Source organism: Bombina bombina, chromosome 1, assembly GCF_027579735.1.
Source record: "Bombina bombina isolate aBomBom1 chromosome 1, aBomBom1.pri, whole genome shotgun sequence".
NCBI classification, from domain to species: Eukaryota; Metazoa; Chordata; class Amphibia; order Anura; family Bombinatoridae; genus Bombina; species Bombina bombina.
This window is the reverse complement of record NC_069499.1, coordinates 550,651,532-550,679,406: the sequence shown is the minus strand read 5'-3', so window position 1 is coordinate 550,679,406 and position 27,875 is coordinate 550,651,532. Positions and strand designations below refer to the sequence as shown.

Sequence of the window (27,875 nt, the reverse complement as noted above, 5' to 3'; positions counted from 1 at the left end):
GAGGAGGCCTTAGTTCTGCCCTCTCAATTATGTTCCATATTCCTTGATGTGATTATATCAAACATGTTTGATACCACAGAGCCGTCCTTCTCTGAGGAGTTGTCGTCCAGTAAGGTGCGTACCCTATATTCTTATATCTCTACACATGCAGTTTTCCCGTAGCATTGCTGATCCTCCATCTGAAGGGGGCCTTTTTTCACCAGACGTTACTGCACAGTTCAGGCGGCGGTGTCTGCAGGATTTAATGCTTTACCTCGCTTAACTAAGCACAAGCGAAAGGTTACATATTGCACTCCTTCCCAGAGTACATCCGATAATTTATTGGATTTAACTGAGGGTTATCCGAGGAGGAAGTTCTTTCTGAGACTTCAGAGTATGAACATTCTGGGTCGGAGTCTGCTGCCTCTAAACCTCCGGCTGCGGAGGAACCAGACTTTAGTTTAGGAATTTGCGCTTTCTTCTAAAGGAAATTTTTGGCGAATTCAGAGGTTCCAGAGGCCAAATTGCCTGATGAATCTTTAATTCCTAAATTAGATAGAGTTTGAGGACAGGGTGGTACCTTATCCTTCGCTGCTCCTGTTAAATGGCGAACATTATTAAGATTGAATGGGACAGGATTGCATTCCTTTTCCCCCTCTTCTCCCTTTAACAAATTGTCCCCGGTCCTGGACTCTCAGTGGAGTTGTGAGGTTCCGTCCCTAAATGGGATGGCATTATCTTCACCTTTGCTAAAAGTACTACTATCCTGCTTGAGGATAGTTCTTCGTTTGAAGAGCCCATGGATAAAAGATGGAAACTCTGCTAAGAAAGATGTTTCAACATACGGGATATTTGTTTCAACTAGCGACTGTTTTCACGGTTAATGGAGAAACTACCGACTGGTGTGACTCCTTATAGGATTGATCGGGGTGAAGGATCCCCTTGACGTTACTCAGAAGAGATTTATGGCCTTGAGGGTTGTTAATTCTTTTATCTGTGCTGCTTTTAGGCAGTTAATTTGCTTGAATGCTATGGTTTCAGCTTTGTCTGTTCAGGCCTATCGGGCTCTGGCTGAAGTCATGGTCTGCGGATATGACTTCTAAGTCAAGACTTCTTCCCTCCCTTTAATGGAATGATTTTGTCTGGTCCAGGCCTGGACTCAATTATCTCCACAGTCACAAGGGGCAAGGGTGCCCTCCTATCGCAAGAGTATATGAACTAATCTAAGGGACGATTTTTGTTCTTTTCATTCTGATAAAGCCCATGTCAGCAGTCCTCCGCTAAGCCAGAGCAAACCAAGAGCTCTTGGAAGCCGGCTCAGTCCTGGAATAATTCCAAGCAGAGCAAGAAGCCTGCCGAGTCTAAGTCGGCATGAATGGACGGTCCCCAGTCCTCTTCTGGATCGTGTAGGGGGCAGTCTGTTGCTCTTTTCAGTTGCTTGGTTCAGGGACGTGCAGGATCCATGGGTCCTGGAGGTCATAGCTCAGGGTTACAAGATAGGTTTTAAGTCTCAGCCACCCAAGGGCAGATTCCTCCTGTCTTCTTGACCAGGAAGAAGGGAAGCCTTTCTGGGGTGTGTACGCAATCTGTCCTCTAGGAGTTATTGTCCCGGTGCCTATCGCAGTGAGATCTGTTGACCAAGGTCTCTTTGTTCATCAATGTCTAGATTCTCTGAGGCTGACTGCATGGATATTAAACGCTTAGTCCCAGCCAAGAAAGGGTTTTATTCAAGCTCGTAAGCTGGTTGCTCGTCGCATCTATCATAAGGTGTGGAGGACCTACTTATTCCGTTCTCCAGGATGAACTGGAGAAGGGCTTTTCTGCAAGTCCCCTGATGGACAGTTTAGGTTTCCTTCCTAAAGTTGTGTCAATTCTCAACATCAATCAAGAGATTGTGGTTCCTTTCTTATGTCCTAATCCTTCTTCGTTGAAGGAACATTTACAACGTATTTCTGGATGAGGTTTAGACAAACCTCTTTTTCTGTTTGTTCTCTTTTCCAGGAAGCGTAGGGGTCAGAGGGCCTCTTCGACTTCCTTATCTTTTTGGCTGAGGAGTGTCATCCGTTTAGCATAGAAACGGCGGGACATTAGCCTCCTCTGAGAGTTTACGACTCATTCTACTAGAGCAGTGTTTTCCTCTTGGGCCTTCAAAAATGAGGCCTCTGTGGAACAGATTTGTAAGGCGGCTACCTGGTTCTCCTTACATACTTTTTCCAAGATTTTAAGTTTGATGTTTTTGTTTCTGCTGAAGCAGCCATCGGGAGAAAGGTTTTGCAGGCTGTGGTGCCCTCAGATTAGGGTCCACCTCTCTTTTCCCTCCCGTTAGCATTCCGTGTACTCTAGAGCTTGGGTAAATGTTTCCCAAAAGTAAGGAATGCAGCTGTTGACTCTTCCTATATTAAGATGGAAAACATAAATTATGCTTAACTGATAATTTCATTTCCATCTGTATGGGAAGAGTCCACAGCTCCCGCCCGTGTTCTATGATGGGCAGCCCTAAATTTAATTTTTTTTTCTTCTGGCACCTTTTTCACCCTGATATTTCTCCTACTGTTCCTTGTTCCCTCAGCAGAATGACTGGGGTTATGAGGAAGTGTGGGAGGTATTTAAGCCTTTGGCTGGGGTGCCTCTTCCTGGTAGCCAGGTTCAGTATTTTCCACACGTAAGGAATGCAGCTGTGGACTCTTCTCATACAGATGGAATTGAAATTATCAGGTAAGCATAATTTATGTTTTTCAAATATATTGTACTTTTTTGCTTTGTTTTCAAAAAAATGTATATCCCATTTTCAGATCCAACTAACTTGTTCTTATGAAGCCTAAGGTGTCTTTCTCCCCCTTCTTTATTAGAAGTTCTGGAATTTTCCCTGTCAACCAATGAGTATTAATACAGCAGTATATTTTGTGCACAACCATATTTCTTGCTGGTTTTAAATACATTATACTTAGCTCTTTTTAAATGCAAAATCTATTTTAATATATGAAACTGCTTTTCCCCATATGTCTGATTTTGAGTTGCAATGTCCTTTTAACCCCTTCATGACCAGACCACTTTTCCATTTGTTTACCGTTTGAGACCAGGGCTATTTTTACATTTCTGTGGTGTTTGTATTTAGATGTAATTTTCCTCTTACTCATTTACTGTACCCACACATATTATATACAATTTTTCTCGCCATTAAATTGACTTTCTAAAAATACCATTATTTTCATCATATCATATAATGTACTATAAAATAAATGATAAAATATGAGGGGAAAAAATGGAAACATACACACTTTATCTAACTTTGACCCCCAAAATCTGTTACACATCTACAACCACCAAAAAACACTGAAGCTAAATAGTTTCTAAATTTTGTCCTGAGTTTAGAAATATACAATGTTTACATGTTCTTTGCTTTTTTTTTGCAAGTTATTGGGCAATAAATACAAGTAGCACTTTTTTGCTATTTCCAAGCCATTTTTTTTCTTCAAAATTAGCAATAGTCACATTGGATCACTGATATCTGTCAGGAATCCCTGAATAGCCCTTGACATGTATGTATGTATGTATTTAAGCTGGGATACACTGGGATTCCCATGAGCAGTGAACAAGTGCATACAGGCACGAAACATGTCTGCCTCATGGGAACCCAGCTAACCTACTCTGCACTATATATATATATATATATATATAAGTATTGATCTAGGCCCATTTTGGTATATTTCATACCACCATTTCACCGCTAAATGCGATCAAATAAAAAAAAATCGTTCACTTTTTCACAAACTTTAGGTTTCTCACTGGAATTATTTTAAACAGCTTTTGCAATTATGGCACAAATGGTTATAAATGCTTCTCTGGGATCCCCTTTGTTCAGAAATAGCAGACATATATGGCTTTGGCATTGATTTTTGATAATTAGAAGTCCGCTAAATGCTGCGCACCACACGTGTATTATGCCCAGCAGTGAAGGGGTTAATTTGGTAGATTGTAGGGTTAATTTTAGCTTTAGTGTAGAGATCGGCCTCCCACCTGACACATCCCACCCCCTGATCCCTCTCAAACAGCTCTCCTCCTCCCCCACCCCACAATAGTACCCGCCATCTTAAATACTAGCAGAAAGTCTGCCAGTACTAAAATAAAAGGCTTTTTTTAAAAATATATATTCAGCAGTGATGGATCCCCCCTACCTATTTGCACCTATCTTGGGTACTGGCAGCTGTCTGCTAGTACCCAGTTTGCTATATAATTAGTTTTTTTTTTTTTTAGAAAACCAAATGTTTCTGTAGTGTAGCTGCCCCCCCTCCCTAACCTACCCCCCACCCCCTCCCAGTTACCTTGGATCCAATTTACCTTCCTCCATCAATTACAATTTTAAATGTTCCATAGTGTAGCTGTCCCACCCACTCCCGCCCCCATGCGTGCTCCCGGTGCCCCTGCGCACGATCCTGCCCCCTCTGACCGATTTCCCCCAGCGATGGACTGCCCACCCGCCTCCCTACAATGGCTCCCACCCACCAATGTTCAGCACCATCGCTGGCCGATGCAGATAGGGCCACAGAGTGGCCCTCTCTGCATTGGTGGGTAAAAAAGGTATCGTAGTGATGCCTCAATATCGAGGCATCACTGCAATACCTTGAAAGCATTTGGAAGCGATCACAATCGCTTCCACCGCTTAAAACCCCAGAGGTCGTGTCAGGCACATCCTTTGTCCTTAAGGGTATTTTCCATCTAATACGAGGAGAGTCCATGGCTTCATTCATTACTTGTGGGAAATGCAGAACCTGGCCACCAGGAGGAGGCAAAGACACCCCAGCTAAAGGCTTAAATACCTCTCCCACTCCCCTCATCCCCCAGTCATTCTTTTCCTTTCGTCACAGAAGGATGGCAGAGAAGTGTCGGAAGATTTCGGAGTAGTCTCTTTAGGAGGGTTGTACTCTTCAGAATGGGACTGAAGTTTTAAGTAGCCCTGTCAGCCTCTCCGTGAGAGCATGGATGAAAGTTAGGATCCGGAGAGTCTTTCCGCGAAACCATCCCGTACCATACCATATTAACAGCTCCTTAAGCAATCAATGTTGACTAGTTCACTGCCGCACACTGTCAAACTTGAGAGGCCATGTTCCTGTTCCACGGCGTTGATTCTGGTAAGATTGTTTCATTTTTATATCTATAATGATAACACAAGAAGACAGGGTCACAGTTTTTCTGTATAGAATCAAGGGTTTATATCTCCGGAAGGTGATTATTGAACAGGGGTGGATGTATACATAATGTGTTTTATTGTGTTTTTGCTGCAACATGTTTGAGATGTGGCTCTGGCAATGTGAAACAGTTAAATTTTTCCTTCCTTGATTACTGTGCAGCCCATTTAGTTGGCATGCTTTTTTCCTGGCTGCTGGTGAGGTCCTGCATGGTACCATGGGACCGGGTATGTCCTTTTTCTATTCTTTTACAAGGTTTCTCTGTGGGCCTGGGTCATAGGAGGTAGTGAGAGCCCCGGCCATTGGACATATAAAGGTGCCATTTAGTCTTTTCTGTAGTCCTTTTTAGATAGCAAGCTATGGAGGAATCTGTTGCCTGTGTTTATTGTGAGGAGGTTTCGGTATCTCCGCCTGCTCAACTGTGTTCCACATGGCTTGACAAAATAGTGATATCTAAAAGAAATAAAATGTTTAGTACCACTGAGCCGTCCACCTCTGAGGGGTCTCCGTCCCGTGAAGTGCGTTCCCTACATTCATCTCTGATTACACATGCAGTTTCCCAGTGCACCTCTAATCCTCCTGTGGGAGGGGCCACATTGCCGTCTGATTTTGCTGAGCAGATGCAAACTGCAGTATCAGCGGTCTTTAGTGCTTTACCTCGCCCGACCAAGTGCAAGCGAAAGGTTAAACATTGCTATCCTTCCCAGGGGTCATCTACTCCGTTGGATGTATCTGAGACTAGATTATCCGCTTATGCTGAGGATTACGACACTTCGGAGGCCTCTCTCTCTGGGTCGGAATCTGCAGCCTCTAGGCCTCCGGCTGTGGAGGAACCAGACTTTAGGTTTAGGATGGAGAACTTATGCTTTTTCTTAAAGGAGGAGTTAGCGACTCTAGAGGTTCCAGAACCAAAACTACTGGAGGAACCTTCTATTCGTAAGCTGGATAAAGTTTTATGATGACAGGGTATTGCCCCAGACTTTCCCGGTTCCCGGAAAGAAGACGGATATTATCAAGAATGAATGGGAGGGACTGGGATCGTCTTTCTCCCCTTCTTCTTTAAAAAATTGTTCCCGGTTCCAGATGCTCAGCTAGATTTATGGGGATCTGTTGCTAATGTGCATGGAGCTATCTCCACGCTCGCTAAACGCACCACTATCCCACTTGAGGATAGTTCATCGTTTAAGGAACCGATGGATAAGAAATTAGAGACCCTGTTAAGAAAAATGTTTCAGCACACTGGGTGCCTTTCTTCTGCAGGATAAAAACCTAAGGGTCCTAATTTTCTTCCCTTTCGTTCAGACAAGTCCTAACGACAGCAAACTGCCGCGAAGCCCGAGCAGTCCAAGAGATCTTGGAAACCATCTCAGTCTTGGAATAAATCAAAACAGAGCAAGAAGCCTGCCAAGACAAAGTCAGCATAAGGGGGCGGCCCCCGATCCATCTCTGGATCAAGTAGGGGGCAGACTCTCTCTTTTCGTGGAGGCTTGGTTGAGAGATGTTCAGGATCCTTGGGTTCTGGAAGTTATTGCCCAGGGTTTCAAGACCCATCCTCCCAGGGGCACATTCCTCTTGTCAAAATCTCTCATCAAATCCAGAAAAAAGGAATGCTTTTTTAGAGTGCATGAAGGATCTCTCCTCCCTAGGAGTAATTGTACCGGTACCTCTTGAAGAAAGCGGTCTAGGGTACTATTCAAACCTTTTCGTGGTACCAAAGAAAGAGGGCATATTTCGTCCAATTCTAGACCTAAAGTGTTTAAACAAGTTTCTGTCTGTTCCATCATTCAAAATGGAAACGATAAGGTCAATACTGCCCCTAGTTCAAGAGGGCCAGTTTATGACCACAATAGACTTGAAGGATGCTTACGTTCATGTTCCAATCCACAAGGATCACTTCAGGTTCTTAAGGTTCGCCTTTCTGGATCAGCACTTCTAGTTTGTAGCTCTTCCCTTTGGGTTGGCTACGGCTCCAAGAATCTTCACAAAGGTTCTGGGAGCTCTGCTCACGGTAGCGAGATCCAGAGGGATTGCAGTGTCTCCTTATCTGGATGACATTCTGGTTCAGGCTCCGTCCTACCAGTTGGCAGAGGATCATTCGAGAGTTCTTCTCCTTCTTCTGCAATCTCATGGTTGGAAGGTGAACTCAGGGAAGAGTTCTCTGGTTCCCAGTACCAGAGTGGAGTTTCTGGGCACGATAATAGATTCCATTGCCATGAAGATATTCCTCACAGACAAGAGACGTTGCAAGATTGTCTCCAGCTGTCTTGCCCTTCAATCCTCCTCAAGGCCGTCAGTGGCCAGGTGCATGGAGTTGATTCGGCTTATGGTATCCACTATAGATGTCATTCCTTACGCCAGATTCCATCTCCGGCCTCTTCAGCTGTGCATGCTAAGGCAGTGGAACGGCGATCATTCGTACCAGTCCCAACTGATTTCTCTGGACAATGGGTTGAGGGAGTCTCTCTCTTGGTGGCTCCGTCCAGAACAGCTGCCTCAGAGGACATCCTTCCTCAGACTTTCTTGGGCAAGTCTCTCAGGTTGGGGAGCGGTTTGGATTGCCAGGAAGGCACAGGGCAGGTGGAATCAGGAGGAGTCTCTTCTCCCGATCAATATTCTGGAACTTCGGGGGATCTTCAACGCTCTGGAGGCTTGGCCCCTCCTGGGTTCGTCAAAGTTCATCAGATTCCAGTCAGACAACATTACCTTGGTATCCACAGACAAGAGAGGCAGAGAAGCCTACCCTTGAAACCACACTACATATTATTATTATTATTATTATTGGTTATTTGTAGAGCGCCAACAGATTCCGCAGCGCTATATATAGCACTCAAGGGGTTAATGTATTGTCGGCTTACAAAAACATTTTCTTGACATATAGCAAACAACATGAGGAGTAATCTGGATTTATTGGATGAACAGTTTCAGTTTAAAGGTTTAAAACATAACTTTTATTGTTGATATTAAACACACATTAAGATAGGAAAGTACAAAGTTAAAATCACACTCAAGAGCCAAACAATGGTTACGTGGCCAATGTTACTATTGTGAAATTGTTTAGCTGCTGTGTTGTGCAATTGACTCAAGAGCAGTATAATTGCGTAAAAAGGGGTTATTATATGCTTACTTAGATAAATGTCACAAGAGGTTGCTATTCAATCGGTTTATAGACTGAAGCATTGAGTATCTCATTGCTATTCCTCTAAATAAATGACAACAGTAAATAGGATAATATCGGAATAATCAAGTGTTTCCCATATGCTTGTACCGTGTTGGTATGCTCTGCCAGTTAAGTATGCTGGCGTGTTGGTTCTTTCATTCACATTGATATGGTCGTATAAACCCTGAAGCTCCAGTAGGTAAACAATTCAATCTATTACTCAAGTTATTGAAAGAAATGTAGCTACATTATCAAATACCGTGAGCGTTACAAAAGAATGGGTTATTTTTACGAATTAAATGGAAGTTTTGATACAAACAATCGCCTAGATTACGAGTTTTGCGTTAGAGGCTATGTGGTGCTAAAGAGCAGTTTTCTCTCACCGCTCACTTACATGCAACACTGATATTACAAGTTTTCAGAAACCCGTTGTTAAAAGACAAAGTGAGCGTTGAGCAAAATTTTGCTCCAAATCTCACTTTAATATCAGTGCTGCTTAAGTCAGTGGTGAGCTGGTTGAACGTGCTCGTGCACGATTTCCCCATAGGAATCGACGGGGAGAGCCGGCTGAAAAAAAGTCTAACACCTGCAAAAAAGCAGCGTATAACTCAGTAACGCAGCCCCATTGATTCCTATGGGGAAATAAAATTTATGTTTACACCTAACACCCTAACATGAACCCCCCGAGTCTAAAAACCCCTAATCTTACACTTATTAACCCCTAATCTGCCGCCTCCAACATCGCCGACACCTACATTATAATTATTAACCACTAATCTGCCGCTCCGGACACCGCCACCACCTACATTATATTTATGAACCCCTAATCTGCTGCCCCCTATGTCGCCACAACCTACCTACACTTATTAACCCCTAATCTGCCTCCCCAACTTCGCCGCCACTATATTAAATTTATTAACCCCTAAACCTAAGTCTAACCCTAACCTAACACCCCCTAACTTAAATATAATTTAAATAAATCTAAATAAATATTCCTATCATTAACTAAATAATTCCTATTTAAAACTAAATACTTAGCTGTAAAATAAACCATAAGCTAGCTACAATATAACTAATAGTTACATTGTAGCTAGCTTAGGGTTTATTTTTATTTTACAGGCAAGTTTGTATTTATTTTAACTAGGTAGAATAGTTATTAAATAGTTATTAACTATTTAATAACTACCTAGCTAAAATAAATACAAAAGTACCTGTAAAATAAAACCTAACCTAAGTTACAATAACACCTAACACTACACTATAATTAAATACAATTACCTAAATTAAATTAGCTAAAGTACAAAAAAACAAACAAACACTAAATTACAGAAAATAATAAACAAATTACAGATATTTAAACTAATTATACCTTTTCTAATAGCCCTATTAAAATAAAAAAGCCCCCCCAAAATAAAAAAAAACCTAGCCTAAACTACCAATAGCCCTTAAAAGGGCCTTTTGCGGGGCATTGCCCCAAAGTAATCAGCTCTTTTACCTGTAATTTTTTTTTACAAACAACCACCCCCAACAGTAAAACCCACCACCCACACAACCAACCCCCCAAATAAAATACTATCTAAAAATACCTAAGCTCCCCATTGCCCTGAAAAGGGCATTTGGATGGGCATTGCCCTTAAAAGAGCAGTTAGCTCTTTTGCAGGCCCAAACCCTAACCTAAAAACCCCCACAAGTAATGAATGAAGCCGTGGACTCTCCTCGTATTAGATGGAAAACATAAATGATGCTTACCTGATAATTTAATTTTCATTGTTACAAGAAGAGTCCACGGTTCTGCGTTCGGCGGATCTAAATTTATTTGTTTGTTCTTCTGGCACCATTTATACCCTGATATTTCTCCTACTGTTCCTTGTTCCCTCAGCAGAATGACTGGGGGATGAGGGGAGTGGGGAGGTATTTAAGCCTTTGGCTGGGGTGTCTTTGCCTCCTCCTGGTGGCCAGGTTCTGTATTTCCCACAGGTAATGAATGAAGCTGTGGACTCTCCTCATAACGATGGAAATGAAATGATCAGGTAAGCATAATTTATGTTTTTTTGTAGGATGTGCCTGACATGTCCGGTCGTTATGGGTTTAAAGGTGCATGAAAACCAATTTTTTTTTCTTTGATAATTCAGATAGAACATACACTTTTAAACAACTTTCCAATTTGCTTCTATTATCAGATTTGCTTAATTCTCTTGGTATACTTTATTGAAAGAGCAGCAGTGCACTACTGAGAGCTAGCTAAACTATATGGGTGAGCAAGTGACAAGAGGCACATATGTTCAGCCACTAATCAGCAGCTAGCTCCCAGTAGTGAAATGCGTCTCCTGAGCCTACCTAGGTATGCTTTTCAACAAAGGATACCAAGAGAATTAAGCTAACTTAATAATAGCTATAGTAAACTGGAATGTTGTTTAAAATTGCATTCACTTTCTAAATTATGAAAGACAAAAATTAGGGTTTTATATCCCTTTAAGGCTTTAATGAGCTTTCAGTAAAAAAAATAAAATCTAAAATAATGCTTCAGTGCTTTTAAACTTAATTAAAAAAACAGTTAATAGTACAATGTCTGTATGGTAAAATATTGCAAGGCTTATTTAAAGATTATCACATGCAGCACATAGTTACAATGCCTCATTCTCTATTATTTCTGTCTATTAAAAAAGTTCCATGGGTGAGATATTCTTTAGGGTTGATTAACCCTTCCGTGTCCGGAGGAAATGTTTAACATTGGAACAAAGTTCTGATGTAAACATTTGCTTGAATGCGATCACGTGATTTTAAAGCCAGGATTGGATCATGGTGACTGCCTATGCTGGAAAGGAGGAGGCAGCAGGACGCCATATTAGGTAGGACTTTCCATGCCATCCTAATGTCGTTAAAGCCCAGCGCTGTTAAGACGACATGGAAGGTCCTAACGGTGTGAATGGGTTAAAACAGTCCCCAACAATACCCTTTTTCTTGTTATCTTTCGCTCAGCCTCATACTACTGTACTTGCTGATCTCTTCTTTTTCACGCATATTGTGTCCTGCTGAAGACATAGGGCCAAATTACAAGTGGCGAGCTAACGACAGCACAGGACACAATAAGCAATATTGCTGGACCCTGCTAATATTAGCACAAAACTTGATATTACAAGTCTATGGTAAATCTAATTTACTAGCGCAATCTATACTTTCAATGGATATCGCAACCCCACTAAATAGCTCTGGTATTATAAGTGGAAAGTTATAGTTTGCGATCAAGGGAAGCTAAAACTGCGCTAGAACATTTAGCATGACTTGAGACCAGAATTAAAGTGTAAGGGGTAGATTTATCATAGTAGTATCGAGCGGACATAAAACAATGTAGCGTATCATGTCCGCTGCACATCGATAAATGCCGACAGCATAGCCTGTATGCATTTATCATTGCACCAGCAGCTCTTGTGCCAATTTTATAGAATTTTACTCTGGTAAAGAATTGTTTAGACTATTGATGTAAAATCAGACACTACCCTGTGGTAGCCCCCATCCCCCAGTATATATAATTGCTTTAATGGACTTCTGTTTTGTTTACCAGACTCTCACCCTTTGGAAGCCTCTCATCCCACCCCAGTATATATAATTGCCTCAAGGGACTTCTATTTTGTTTACCAGAATCTCACCCCTAGCTATGGAAGACCACAAGTCTGCAAGTGGTTGGTGACTTTAATGGGGGAAAAACCTGGATCACACAGATCATTAGATTGTTTCCCTTCCTGGTGGATTGCGTTTTGATTCACTACACCTCTGAGTACTACTCTGAGACGGGACCTTCTTTAAGGGTAGGCCTAGACCTCTTTCACTTTAGGAGATTAGTTAGAGATCCAGTAGCCAATTGATAATACCACTTTAAACACACTACCAATGTAGAGAAGTGATAGTGACTACAATCTCTGCCTTATAATTGCATCACACTTTACATGTTGTACTTTAAATTGCTAGTAAGGTGGCATTTGGTTCCAAACAAGTTGCACAGGATTTTTCCTTCATAGTCTTCTATGTGATGAAGGAATTGTGGAGCAGTGGGCTCAACATTGCAGACCTTGTAGAAGTGAACAGAGGTTAAACTATTATGGGCAAAATCTCTAAAATGTGCTCTCTGCTAAGATTACCAAACTGATTTGTCCCACAATTTGGTTATCTACATTTAAGAGTCCAAGACTATCCCATTCAAGAAAATATTACTGTTTATATGTTTTTATGGCAACATAATTATCTATCACCAAGAACTGGAAACAACAGAGTACCTGGATGGGAAGTAGTAAATATTGCAAAGTATATAAGAGATATTGAGGAGCATGTTTTCTGAAGTATGGGACAACCAGAGCTCTACCACGAGATCTGGAAAACCTGGCTTTCCATAGATCCACAAATGATAATTGATCATTTGTGAGACAGAGGGACCTGGGTGAGTGCCATAGAGTAGGAGGGCATCAGAGAGAGGTTGATACTTTATTTTCTTATATTTTCTCTTTTTTCCCTTTTCCCTTAATAAAGTGATAGGACAGATCATCAAGTTGAATATGATAATATGCAGCTTTAATATTGGTTCCTGAGAGTGGGCATCTCTTCTAAGTAGAGATAATCTCATATGACACTGTTTTGCAGAATAAGACCTTACACTTGCCTGCTTATTTACTTGTATTTGTGATCTTTTGATTGCCTGAATGGTTACATCTTCAATTGCTCTTATGTTTGTTTTCTGTTGAGAACTTTTATAAAATGTATTGAAAAATATAAATAAATACATTTATCATTTATTTATTTAGCACTTCAGCCTTCACCAGATCACTGTTCATCATTTCTTACTAAGGGCCATATTACTAGTGGAACGCTATTTAGCGCTTTCGCTATAGCGCTAATTGCGCTAGAGGTAAACGTTTTGCGTGCTTCGGGTTGCACTCATACTTTGAGTTGAAAGTAAAAAGTTATCTCTCTCTCACTAAGCCGAAGCCTGACAAAATTTCACAGGGAAATCAATGGTTAATCTGCCATAATGTAATGCAGATAGAGCACATTATTAATGACTTCATTAATCCCACTGTTAGTGTTTCTGTGGTTCTATGACTACCAGTTACCTGATAGGGATGCCCGTCCAGTGGCGTCCACAGGTTGTGTACCATATAGTAGGCCAAAGCCACACATTAATAGAGATTGGGTACATTACGCTTTCACTGTCTAAAAGATCTACTCTTTGCTTACAGAGAGATTCCAAATAATTATTGAGCCAAAGGAGGATAAACAATTATGTAGATGCTAATTGCTGTTGATAACTTTAGCATACAATTTTAAAAAAAAGTTTCCAATTTACTTCTATTCTTAAATTTGCTTCATTCCCATGGTATATTTTGTTGAAGAGATACATAATTTGGTGTCTGGAGCAATACATGGCAGGAAAAAGTGCCGTAATCTAGTACTCTTGCAAAGGGATAATACTCTTGCAAAACTGCTGCCATATAGGGCTAGATTTATCAAAGTCATCTTTGTCCCTGTCTGCCCTGCATTGCTTCCCCGTATTTAATATTGCACACTACGGCTTGTGTGCAGTGCCGCTCCGTGCTCGCATGCAGCCAATCACACTTGAGCATGGGCTGTCAATCTCCCAGGTCGACAAAGTCTGGGAGTATTGAGATACGCCATATAACATGTGGTGAAGTGGGTTAAGAAGCAGTGGTCATCAAGATCATCATCAAGGTTATCATGCGAGAAAATTTTAATATTGGGTTTCATGTCCCTTTTAGTGTTTGATGACTTTTATTACTATCAAGTAGAAAACTACAACATCAACACTTCAACCCTATTTACAAGTGCTGCAGCTGTTCTGTTGTATTATAATAGGAGCCAATATCCAACTCCCTGGCTTGAGCCCTGCATCATGCCTTCTCCATTCATTGTGAATGTGAAATCTAAAAGGCTGTCATTGCATATCTCCTGCTCCCTGAAAAACCCAGATATATATTTAAAGGGATATTACACTAAGGGCCAGAAAGCTATATTAGCACTCCACTTTGTATTACCAGCGCTCGCTAATAATAAAATACATTTTTAACATATGCAAACTAAAAAACAAAAACAGACAGGAAAAAAAAAGTAAAAATAATATCTAGACAACCTTATCAGGTTTGAAATAATGAGACACAACCCCATGGCAGGGCAATATAGTCTTTATGAATTCTGGGCCTGGGTGTCAACTGGAAGAAACCATTATGATATATTCATTACAGGTGTTAGGTGAAAAATCCTGACCACATGTTTAAAACGTCCATGACCAACTCCTAGATAGATAGATACTGTAGATAGATAGATAGAGATTTATCCAGAGAGTCTACAAAATGGACATGCAAATATTTTACAAATACGAATGTTTACATATACCATTTTTCAAGCGTGTTTCTAAAGTGCTGGGGTTTAATTATTGTTTCTCCATGTTGCTAACAGTTCTCGTTTGATGCGTGAGATAGCATGTATACTGGACCTCATACAACTGTATATGTGAATGGCAGGAACACCCACTAACGAAATTCTGGAAAACATCTTAAGTGATGTTCTATTTTGAACACAATCTCACCTTTATATCGAGGCTTCTCATCAATCTAGGCGTTTGAATATGTATATGTGTGATTAGTTAAAGGGACAGTAAAGTCCACATTAAACGTTCATGGTTTAGATAGAGCATGCGATTTTAAAAAACTTTCTAATTTACTTCTATTATCAAATTTGCTTCTTTGTTTTGGTAAACTTTGTTGAAGTGTAAACCTAGGTGGGGTCAGAGGACTTCAGGTGTGTGCACGTTTTTATTTCTCTATGGCAGCAGTGTATAAATCAGTGGATGTGTAATCGGTATGCAAAGTTGCAAACACTCCTGCCACATAGACAATTCTAAGGTCCTCTGAGCCCACCTAGGTTTACTCTTCAACAAATGATATCAAGTGAACAAAGCAAATGTGATAATATAAGTTAATTGGAAAGGTGTTTACAATTGCATGTTCTATCTGAATCATGAAAGTTTAATTTTGCCTTCACTGTCCAGTAATGACCAGCAGGTACACAGGATAGCAGTGGTAAGTAGAAATATAAGGCAGTAATAACCAGTAATAACCAGCAGGTACAAAGGGTAGCAGTGGTAAGCAGGAATATAAGGCAGTAATAACCAGCAGGTACACAGGGTAGCAGTGGTAAGTAGGAATATAAGGCAGTAATAACCAGCAGGTACACAGGGTAGCAGTGGTAAGTAGGAATATAAGGCAGTAATAACCAGAAGGTACACAGGGTGGTAGTGGTAAAAAGGAATATAAGGCAGTAATAACCAGCAGGTACACATGATAGCAGTGGTAAGTAGGAATATAAGGCAGTAATAACCAGCAGGTACACTGGGTAGCAGTGGTAAATAGGAATATAAGGCAGTAATGCCCAGCAGGTACACAGGGTATCAGTGGTAAGTAGGAATATAAGGCAGTAATAACCAGCAGGAACACAAACAGAAAAATGCTAAGATTTAAGAAGTGCCAGGCCAGAGTCTGCATTTTAAATCACATTGGTGTTCCATGATTCTGGTCACCACACTAACTGACTATGTGTCAAAACTAAAAAATGACAAAAGGGGCTCTAGGTGAGCTCAGGAGCGTGCACGTGTCTATAGGCATCTGGCAGCAGTGTTTGCAACATTGTTTTTTGCAGTGTTATACAATGTTGCAAATTTTGCTGCCATAAACTGCTTAGGACCAGTGCATGCTTCTAATGTCCTATAAGCCTACCTAGGTTTATGCTTCATTAAAGGATAACAAGAGCACAAAGCAAGTTTGATAAAAGTAAATTGGAATGTTGTTTAATATTGCATGCCCTATCTGAATCATGAAAGTTGAATTTTGACTTTACTGTAAAAATGAACTTTAAATTATATGAAATTTAATGGGAGATGTAATGCTGACATTGGCAAAAAGAGAACAATAAAACATGGGGCATATGTTGAGAGAAAATATTGATATGATATTGCTGAGTTAAATTATGGGAATGAGGGAAGTAAGAGAACACAGGAGGTGATAGCATCTTTTTTTATTTTTGTATTTATTTTTTGTCACTACAGACGGATGCTTTTTAACCTTTCAGAAAATATTACTGTGCAAAATCTAAAGGAGATACTCTTCCTATTAGGTGATAAAATTCCAAAGAAACTGGCGGAGAAGATGGTAAGAAGCATTTAAGAATTACATAAAGTCTATTGTAATTTTTGTCTTGCAGGTTTTTCTCAGGGTTTTCAAATTCAAGGCCATTACAATCTATTAGAAAACTACTACAAAATCTGATTATCACATGTTATTACGCTGACTTCAATCTGCATTAACATCAGCAGTACTTTGCATTAAAGAATTTCACAGTGGTGTTGAAACTCATAAGAAACCATTTACTGTTCTTGTGGCTTTTTATCAAAGTGCTTTTGCTCTGCTCACATAATAAACACACATACTTTCTGATTTTATTTGATGCTCAAAATATTGTACACCCCCCCCCCACGCTTTTTTAAGCTGGTGGAGTTTTTGCTTTTATTAAGTTTAATAGAATGTGTGCTTTTTATCTTGCACAACTTTGTTTAATTTTTTTTTCCAACAGTCTATTCAGGTTTAATACACAGTAAAAAATATAGTTCAGTTCACACTTTTAAATTATGAAACATGTATACAACACCGCAAAAGAGACCGAAAGCGCAAAACACAAATAGCGTTACACATATTTTACATTCCTATGTTCTTCACATAGAAAATAATGTCATTTTTATTGTTAAATACAAATTTCTATGTGTGTGTATGTATGTATGTATATATATGTGTGCGTGTGATTATGTTAATGTAAAATAGATATCTATACCTATATAGCTATATGATTAGGTATATGCAGATATATATATAGAAATATGTATTTACATTAATAAAAATATTGCTCTGTAAGTGAAGAACATTGGAATATAAAAATATTCATAAACCCTGTCAGGTTAGCGATAGGTGTTAGGTTTTATTCTTCTGCGCTCTCCATTGATTAGCACGCAAACTTTCAACTTGTAATACCAGCGCAACCTGACGTGCGCAAAAACATTACTTGTTGCAAAGTTTGAGCTGGAGCCGGAGCGCTAAATAGCGCTTCACTTTTAATCATATCTAGCCCATAATTGGTTAAATTAAAGGGACACTGAACCCAATTTTTTATTTTGTGATTAAGATAGAGCATGCAGTTTTAAGCAGCTTTCTAATTTACTCCTATTATCAAATTTTCTTCATTCTCTTGGTATCTTTATTTGAAAAGCAAGAATGTAAGTTTAGATGCTGGCCCATTTTTGGTGAACAACCTGGGTTGTTCTTGCAGATTGGTGGGTAAATTCACCCATCAATAAACAAGTGCTGTCCAGGGTTCTGAATAAAAAAATGTCTTGCTCCTTAGCTTAGATGCCTTCTTTTTCAAATAAAGATAGCAAGAGAAGGAAGAAAAATTGATAATAGGAGTAAATTAGAAAGTTGCTTAAAATTGCATGCTCTATCTATTGAGATTTTTTATAGAAAATGTTTAGTTATGTGTAATAAAACAACTGTAAAATGTATTTCAATCAGTTATTTTGCTCCCTTTTCATGTCATTTAGTTCTGAAATGTAAGGATTTTCTAATTCTCAGAGCTTGAAATGCATTCTTCTGACTTCTCAAGGCTAACTCTGCAATATATCTGTGCCTAATTAGATTTAACTGACAACAACTATAAAATAATGCATTGTATACTAACAATATATGATTGGCCAGCCTTGTTGTCTGCAGACTCAAACCCAGATTGGCTCCTTCAAATAAGGCAAATGGTGGGTGGAGTTTGACTATTGAAAAACAAATGTAATAAAAAGAACATGAATTTGTTTACATTTTTTTAAAACTCAACTGATATGTTATTAAAGGGACACTGAACCCAATTTTTTTCTTTTGTGATTCAGATAGAGCATGCAATTTTAAGCAACTTTCTAATTTACTCCTATTATCAAATTTTCTTCATTCTCTTGGTATCTTTATTTGGAAAGGAAGAATGTAAGTTAGATGCCGGACCATTTTTGGTGAACAACCTGGATTGTTCTTGCTGATTGATGGATTAATTTAACCGACCAATAAACAAGTGCTGTCCAGTGGCTGAACCAAAAAATAGCTTAGATGCCTTATTTTTCAAATAAAGATACCAAGAGAACAAAGAAAAATTGATAATAGGAGTAAATTAGAAAGTTGCTTAAAATTGCATGCTCTATTTGAATCACGAAAGAAAAAAATTGGGTTTAGTGTTCCTTTAAGCCAGTGTTTTTCAACCAGTGTTAAAAATCACTGCTTTAAGCAACACAACAGAAATGTCTGGTAATTACAAGGTGTTTACTGTTCTTTTAGGTTAATTTATGTATTATTAAATTAATATATTCACCTTGAGCAAGATACCAATCCTGTCATAGAAATTAAGTCTATATCTTGCAGCTTTGTTATGAAATGAACTGAAGTCTGTATCTTGCTTTGTTATTGACAAAATCACATAGAAATTACTGTTATATAATAGTGACCGGACACTGTTGCATAACCTTTAATTAAAGTGACCTACACCCACTTTATTATTAGGTGCACAATGGCCCAGATTACAATTGGTGCTCTAATGCTAGCGCAGGTCACAATAAGCAGTATATATACTAATATTAGTCCATGGTAAATCAGATTTACCAGAGAAGGTTTAGTGCTGTAGCACACCCATTACTTGCAAAGGACAACGCAAACACGCTAAATAGTGCTGAGATCACAAGTTGAAAGTTATGGGTTGCAACCGGAAAAAAAAAAAAAAGATTTGTCTTTGGTAACCTTGTACCCACTGTAGCCTAAGTTTCCTGTTCCTAGCTGATAGGAGTGGACCCTGGTGTGGTCTTCTGCTGCTGTAGTCCATCTATTTCAAGGTTAGCTTTGTTGTGTATACAGAGATGCTCTTCTGCATAGCATGTAACACATTAATAAGCAGGTGTACACCGACCACTGACTATTTATTATATACTGTAGGTAACAGTTATTACTATCTAAAATGTTACCTCCCCACAATGGGTCCTGTTGTGTTTTCTATTAATTATTATTATTATTATTATAATTATCTTGAACCCCTTTTTTGAGCAGCATATACATGACTTTTTATTCATAAACGGGGAGAGTCCACAGCTGCATTTATTACTTTTGGGAATTCAGAACCTGGCCACCAGGAGGAGGCAAAGACACCCCAGCCAAAGGCTTAAATACCTCCCCCACTTCCCTCATCCCCCAGTCATTCTTTGCCTTTCGTCACAGGAGGTTGGCAGAGAAGTGTCGGAAGATTAATGATAGTCTCTTATGGAGGGTAGTACTTTTCGAATTGGGACTGAAGTTTTTTTTTTTATTGGTGATAAGAAAATTATGACAAACATTGTCAAACTGTGGTATACAAAATAAGATGAGCATCATATCTTTGTCAGCCAGACATGGCTGTTTGAATGTCCATTTTCTTTATTTATTATTTGTCTCTATCAAATTAGAGACAACTAAATCAATGTTTATTATCAAACGTCACAAATATCCATACATTCAAATCAAAATTGTTATTGGCATAGTAAGGGTATTGTCTGTGGTCCATGTGTCTCTGGCCTTAGCCTACTAACTGCACAGTTGGTGGGCCACTGTCGGGTTATAGAACAGGAGAATGGGAGGAAAGAGTGAGTGATTAATGGTTAATTGGGGAAATGATACTACATTTATGTAAGAGTGATGGGTTTAGATAGATATGCACATATCAAGGGGTTTTGCTGTTTTCCCAGGTGTTTAGCATCAGCTCATGTGTTTCAATAGTGCCGGTTCTCATGTAATGAGGCCTTTCCAGTAGTAAGAGCTGTTCTACTTGTGCAGCCCAGTCTTTTAGTGTGGGTATAATGGAAGATTTCCAATGCCTTGGAATCAGAATTTTTGCACTTCTAATCATTATGAGCAGTAGCTAGCGTTTGTCTTGGTGTTTTAGTTTGGGAAGGGAGGCGAACAGCAGGATCTTTGGGTCTCTGGGTACAATAGTTTCCAATGTTTTGCACATGTAGGTTATCACATCCGTCCAAAATTTCTGGAGTTTGGGGCAATCCCACCAAATGTGCTGTATTGTTCCTAACTCCGAGCAGCCCCTCCAGCACTTTCCCGTGGTTGTGGGATATATTATCTTTAACCTAACTGGTGTAAGGTACCATCTCATTACAAATTTATAGTTTGATTCTTGGACTTGTGCTGAAGGGGATGCTAGCTTGGTATTATTTAATATTCTGTTCCCAACTCTTTTTCCCATGTTTTAGTGTATTTAGGGAGGTGATCTGTACTAGATACAAGGAGCATTTTGTATAAAGTCGATGTTAGGTGACTTGGGGTCTGTTTTAATAAGCATAACTTTTCAAAATTTGTAATCGGTCTAAGTAATGATTCCTTGTGTTTATGAAAGGTGGTGAAATGTGTGATTTGTGCATAAGATAACCACTTTAGTGAAGTGTCAATATCTGAAGTACTGATTTCTATAAAATTTCTTAAGATATTCTTATGGGATATTTGATGAAACATATTTTCTCTATATGGTGTCCTGTATATGTGTAATTTTTTTATATATTTAACTGTAGGGCTGGATTGTTTTTGTATGGTGTTAATGGTGATGTTGGAGTAGATATGTAAGATGTGGTATGAGTTGTCTTGTCCCAAAAACTGAAGAACTCTTTAGGTATCGGGTATGTATCTAGTATGCTCGGTCTGTCTTTCTTCAGTATCCATGCTAGGGAGCCTGGATTATTGGTGTGCCGTATGGATCTATTTGAATCCAGTGTTTTTTTGGGTCATTCGTACATCACTCCACTAATCTTTGTAACATTATTGCTTGTCTGTATAGGTGTAAGTTAGTAGAGTGTCTGTTTATGTGTTCTAGGTTTTATCCTGCAAGATACACACCCAAATATTTCATTCTATCTTTCTGTTTTTGTAATGGTCAGTTTGTCATTATTTGAAATACTATATTGGGTTCTATTGATATATTATAAAATTCAGACTTATTTACATTTTATGAAAAGTTGGACAGCTTCCCGTATTTGCTGAAAGTTTGTAATGCTTGCGGCAGAGAAGTTTCTGTATTTGTGAGGGTAAGAAGAACATCATCCCCGTACATAGCTAACATGTTCTATGTTGTCCATAAATATCCCATTAATTTGCGGATCCCCTCGAATTTTTAAAGCTAATGTTTCTATGGATATTGCAAATAATATTGGCGAGAGTGGGCAACCCTGCCTGGTTCCATTCGTAATCGGGAAGCTATCTGAAAGAAGGCCGTTAACCTTCACCTTGGCAGATGGAGTTGTATAAAGAGCAAATATCATTTTAAAAAATCCACTACTAAAGTTCATCTTGGACAGGGTGGTTCTAAGAAAATCCCAGGCCACCCTGTCAAAGGCCTTCTCAGCGTCTGTTGAGGTAAGTGATGCTGGTATACTATTATTTTGCACATGCAATATAAGCTGAAGGACTTTATGGGTTTTATCCCTGGCCTCTTGGCCTGGGACAAACACCACCTGATCTGGATTTATAAGTTTGGGGAGTATATTGTTTATCCATGTGGCTAGTATTTTGGCATATAGTTTAATATCAGAGTTTAGTAGAGATATTGGTCGGAAATTCTCTGGTTTGTTAGGAATTTTGCCAGGCTTATGGAGGACTGTTATGTGGGCTTTAAGCATGTTTTTTGAGAACCCTCCCTCTAATAGTAGTTTGTTGTAAGTATTGGACAGGTGTGGGATTAGTAGTGTAGAAAATGTTTTATAGTATGCTATGCCAAACCCATCTGGGCCTGGGCTTTTGCCATTTGGAGTGTCCTTGATAGCTTTTAAAATTTCCTTGTGCATGATGGGAGACTCTAATCTTTCTGATTCTTCAGAATTGTTTTAATTGGATTTCTATGTCTGAAAGGTATTCCTCAATATCCTTATTCTTCTGGGTTCTATCATTTTCAGTGAGAGTTGATGTATGCATGGATTTCAAATTATAAAGAGAGGAGTAGTATTGTCGAAAGGTTTCCGCTATATTAATACTGTCTCTATGAGATATGCCTGACTTATTGGTTATGCATGGGTTGTATGTTTTGAGCTGTTGTCTTTTAAGTGCTTTGGTTAATAACAATCCCAGTTTATTCCCATATTCAAAATAGTACTGTTTGAGGCGTATAGCTTTTAACTGTGTTTCTATGAGTAGGTGTGTTTGCAATTCATTTTGTGCCTTTGTTAATGAACTCATTAATGTGGGAGAGGACAGTGTTTTTTTATGCTCTTTTTCCGAGTAAGCAATTTGGGCCCTAAGAGAGTTATAATGTTGCCTGTATTGTTTGCGTTGTTGTGCTTTAATTTTGATCAGTATTCCCCTGAGGACACATTTGTGGGCTTCCCATACTAGTGTTGATTGTGTCTGATCGTCATTGTTTATTTGGAAGCATTCTTGTAGGGCCTTTTCTATTTCTAACTTATGAATAGGATCATTTATAAGATAATCGTCTAGTCTGCAGATGTATGAGAGAACTGTTTTTTCTGGCCAATTAAAGTCGCAAATCACTGGAGCATGATCGGACCAGGTGAGAGGTATTATGTCTGTATTGTAAATTAGAGTTAAGCTGGCTGGATCTGCTAGTACGTAATAAATTCTTGAATAAGTTTGATGTGGATGAGAACAAAATGTGAAATCCCTATCACTGGGATGAAGTACTCACCAGGTATCATTCACCATAAGGTGTTGGAGTTGTGCGTTTAGAGATTTAAGGACTTTTTTAGGTTTATTGGAGGAGCAACATGACTTGTCAAGTGTTGGGTTGAGAGTGATGTTAATTGACTGGAGTCTTAAGTAATCCTGTCAGCCTCTCAGTAAGAGCATGGATGAAAGTTGAAGTCCGGAGATGCAGGGAAAGTCTTTCTGCGAAACCATCCCGACTCATGTTAACAGCTCCTTAGCAATCAGCATTGACTAGTTTTGCTGTCTGCTTTCTTCACTCAAGTCCATGTCAGAAGCAAGGCTACTATCTGTCACACTTGAAGGGTCTTGTTCCTTTTCCATGGCGTAGATTCTGGTAAGATCATTTCATTTTACTTTGCTGATGTGAATGTAATGTAAACGAAGAAATCAGGGTCTCAGTGAGACTTCTTTATCTTTATGGAATCAAGAGTTATTATCTTCTGGGGGGGGTTATTGAACGGGGGGGGGGGACTTTAATCAAGTTTGTTATGTGATTTTGTCTGCTAATGTATAGTGAAACTTGGGCTTGCGGGTATATCAGAACATAACGGCCCTTTTATTAAGGCTGCTCGACCCTGGTGGCCTTTGCGTGTTTTTCTTTGGCCTGCACGGTGTACCTTGTGACTAGACGTGGTCACGTTCTGTTCTCCATTTCCGTATTCCTGACCGCGTAGCCACAGAGAGAGTCTGTTTCGATAGTTGTCTGGGTCTCAGGAGGTGGTGAGTGCACCAGCCATTGGGGGTGTAAGATGCCGTTTTTATTTTTTTCCATCCATAATTTCTATAACCAAGTTATGGAGGATTCTGATTTTTTGGAGTAGGATGTCTCTGATTCAGATTCTACTTCTTGTGAAGAGTATGAAATGGCCCGGGTAATCCATGCCCATCAGTTATGTTCCGATTGCCACTTTAGAGTGCTCTCTTCTCCCGAAACAGGGAATTGAGTCCACCAAGCTATCTGCCCCTGGGGATCCCATATCCCGTGAGCCTTGTCCCCTAGAACTTTCTTTGGCTACGCAAGCAGGTGTCCCGAATGGGTTACCACTTCTCCGGAAGGTAGCTTGTTTCTTCCAGAGGTTACGGCACGGTTCCGCATGGCCATATCTATGGCGTTGGCACATTTACATCTTCCAGGGAGGGAGGTGTTGCTGAGATACTGTTCGTGTTCTATTAACCAGGGCTCGTCAGGTGTGGGATCGTCTGGGTCGGATCAGGCATATGGGGAAACGGTTTCCTCTGAAGCTTCAGGGTCCCAACCCATCGGGTCGGGGTCGTCAGTTGCCCCGGCGGAGGTAAGTCTTGCTTTTCGTTATAGACTGGCGTGCCTTCATGTCCTGCTGCTGCATGTTTTGGCGGTGCTGGAGGATCCCAGTCCTAATAGGTTGAGGGATCCTCGGTCTTCTGTTCCAGATGGAAAGCTGGGTTAGACGTGTGAGGATAAAGTAAGTTAATCTCCTTGTCGTCTCCAATTTCCTTTTCCTTTTTGGGTATCTTATTCCAGTTTGGAGCTTCGGAAGAATGAGTTTTCTGATTGGCTGGTCCTGTTAGTGTGCCCTTTTTTCTTGGGCGTTCACCTGCGGGTGCTGCCCTCCTTTTCTTTAATCCGGTTAAGATGTATTTTATTTATTCTTAAGAAAGCTCATGTCTGTTATAAATTTTTCGTTTGGAAATAATTTCTTCTCTGGAATTTGATACTTGCGATTTTGTGGTCGCATTGAGCACTTCTGGGGAAGTTATATGAAAGGTTAGGACATTGTTATGTCTACTGTTTTTGTCTATCCCTCCTAGGGTTGCAACTTTCTGTGGCCTTGGACAGTTCTTAGGTGCCCTATGTATCAGACTGGTCCTGGTTGGGTACTAGTTTTCTGTTCCTTGGGGTCTATATCAGACTTGTAGTGCCCATTATACCTGGCGTGGCTCACTCTTGTTTTGCGTTTGGTTTTTCGTTACAAGTTATAGGTGACCTTTCGTTCCTAGACATCAGGCTGGTCCTCGTTTATTATTCTGGGGGCATCAGAGGGAATTGTGCTCAGTCCTATTTGTCCTATCCATGCTTAGCTGGTGGGGTGTCCGAGGTTTTTATCCTGCTAAGGCGTACTCTGTAGGCTCCTGGGTTCTTTTGGTTAAGGTGCTAGAGTTTGGTTCTCCTTCCCATAGTGGGTCGGAGGTTCAGAGGATTCCATGGAAATCCGTGGTACCAGGTTCTGCTGGAGTTTTCTCGTCTCCTCCTTTGAGGCTTCCTTTGAGATTGTTCTCTTGTACTATGTTTCCTTGATGATGGTATCTCTTCCTTCAGGTCGAGGCTGATGGGGCCTTTTGTCCCCTTTCCTTGGGGCTGGCCTTCTGGTCATCGGTTTCAGGAAGTTAGGGCCTTTTTGTTTTTTTTTCTACTTCCGGGATCTTGTCTGCTCCCATATTTTTGGATCTCTGCAGATTATTTTGTCTCCTTTGTTTCCGGTATTTGCCCCTGCCTAGGGGTTTTGAGTTCATCCGCCAGGGGTTAGAATGCTTGTTCATTCGTAAATCCTCGAACTGTAGGTGTTTCCGGGAAGTTGATCCTGAGAGGATCTTGGAGACTAATATTATCTTCTCAATCCAGATTTTCTAGGTTTGAGCCTTGTTATCTTGTACGTTTACCATAGCCTTTGGACTTAGTGGGTGTTGTCCCTAGAGCCTTTAGCCTTTAGGGGTCAACCAGAGTAGCTGTGGGGCTTCGTCATTGCCTAACACCCTTTAGGTTGGAAGTTTGAATCCCGCTGTGGTCTTTAAAGCACTCTGTGTCTGGGATACGTACGTGTGAGTTCAGTGTCCAAGGTGCCTTGGATTTGACTGTGATTGCATCGCCTGTGGTGCAAAGTCTTCTCCCGATGGGGTAACTCGGTGGTTCCTCAGGGGTTGTTAGTTTGTTTAAAGCCGGCTCCGGGTTCTGGGTGTCTGGGTGTTTTTGTTCCTTGTCCTTGACTGAACTTTTGGGGGTTCTGTATCCAGATCCCTTAGGACCGGTTCGGGACGGCCCAGTTTCCCGGTTCTGAGACATCTTCTGTTCCTTCGGGCGGATTTCTCTCTCTTATCAGAGAATTGGACATTCTGCTGTGCCGGCCATTGTGACTGGGTTGTTCTTCATTCGATACTTGACCTTTTGGTCCATCTACAGCTTTACACTCCATACCTGTGTGTGGGTGAGCTGTTCTGTTTTTGTTTCCCCTCCCTTTGGGGTAGACTTGGCATTCCACTGTATCCGCCTGGTGCCTGGAGGTCCTTGTTTTTCCTCTGTTCTGCGGAGTTGTCCTGCAGGAGGTCAGAGAAGGGCAGTGGCGTCTCGTGGGTTATTCAAATGGGGGTTCACGGACCAGGTATGTAATAAAATATATATATATATATATATATTACACACACACTGTATATTAAAAAATAATATATATATATATATATATATATATCATACATATCTACAGTATATATATATATATATATATATATATATATATATCACACAGAGAAAGTTTAGCACTCACTTACAAGCTCTCAGCTAAGATTTAAAAGCAAAAATGGAAAGGTTAGTTACCACATTTGGACAAATGGGACAAGCCCAGGTACCACATCAAGGTCCTTTCCAATACCTGGGACCCTAAAGCAGCCACACAATGCAAGCTCTCAAATCCAAACAAACTGGGAACAAGGGAAGGGTGCACAGGCTTATGTAATCACCCTAGACATATACAAAACACGGAAGGGGATTGCACTCTCATACCGGACTGTGTACACATCCCATGACCCTGCAACATTATCAGACCTGGGTGCTCACGGGCACTCACAAAAAGCTGTGCTGTCCCCAGAGTCACAGGCAGTTAACCCCAGACAGGTCTGGGTGCAAGAACCATAGGGAAAATTACAAAACAAATTAATACAACACACAGATAAAGTCCAGCACTCACTTACAAGCTCTCAGCTAAGATTTAAAAGCAAAAATGGAAAGGTTAGTTACCGCATTTGGCCAAATGGGACAAGCTCAGGTACCACATCAAGGTCCTTTCCAATACCTGGGACCTTAAAACAGCCAAACAAGGCAAGCTCTCCAATCCAAACAAACTGGGAACAAGGGAAGGGTGCACACACTGTATATTAAAATATAATATATATATATATATATATATTACACACACACACACACACACACTGTATATTAAAAAATAATATATATGTGTGTGTGTGTATATATATATATATATATATATATATATGTATGTATGTGTGTGTGTGTGTGTGTGTATATATATATATATATATATATATATATATATATATATATATATATATATATATATATATATATATATATATATATATATATATATATGTAAAGGGCTATAGCAGGCTATACCTCTCTACCGCACGTGCGGTACAGAGGTATATAAAATGATTTTTTTTAAATTAAACTGGACAGTAGACTGGAACCTTTTTTGGCAGAATAAAGTACATTTTTCCAATGGGGGGGGATCTATTGGAGAAATTATATTTATTCAGCCAAAAAAATGTTTTACTTTCTTTTTTCCCCAGGGGGCTCACGTGCGGTTGTGATCATATGGAGGAGCCACCACTGGGGAAGGGCTGGATTTCTTGTGACATGCCATTACTGTAGTTTCAGTAGAGGGTCTCCTTTGGGAAATGTCCTTAGTCATCAGGAAGGGAGCTGCGACTGGGTTCTGGAGCCTGAGCTCTTTTTTTTTGGGG

At 40.0% G+C, this 27,875-nt stretch overlaps 1 protein-coding gene across 1 annotated transcript in view; it reads left to right on the top strand.

Moving 5' to 3' along the window:
- Positions 1 to 27,875, top strand: part of LOC128645606 (caspase-10) — a 212,994-nt gene that overhangs the window by 27,654 nt on the left and 157,465 nt on the right. The window contains exon 3 of the mRNA XM_053698702.1: positions 16,430 to 16,532. Coding sequence (XP_053554677.1) covers positions 16,430 to 16,532 — 103 coding nt within the window. The remainder of the gene's footprint in view (positions 1 to 16,429; positions 16,533 to 27,875) is intronic.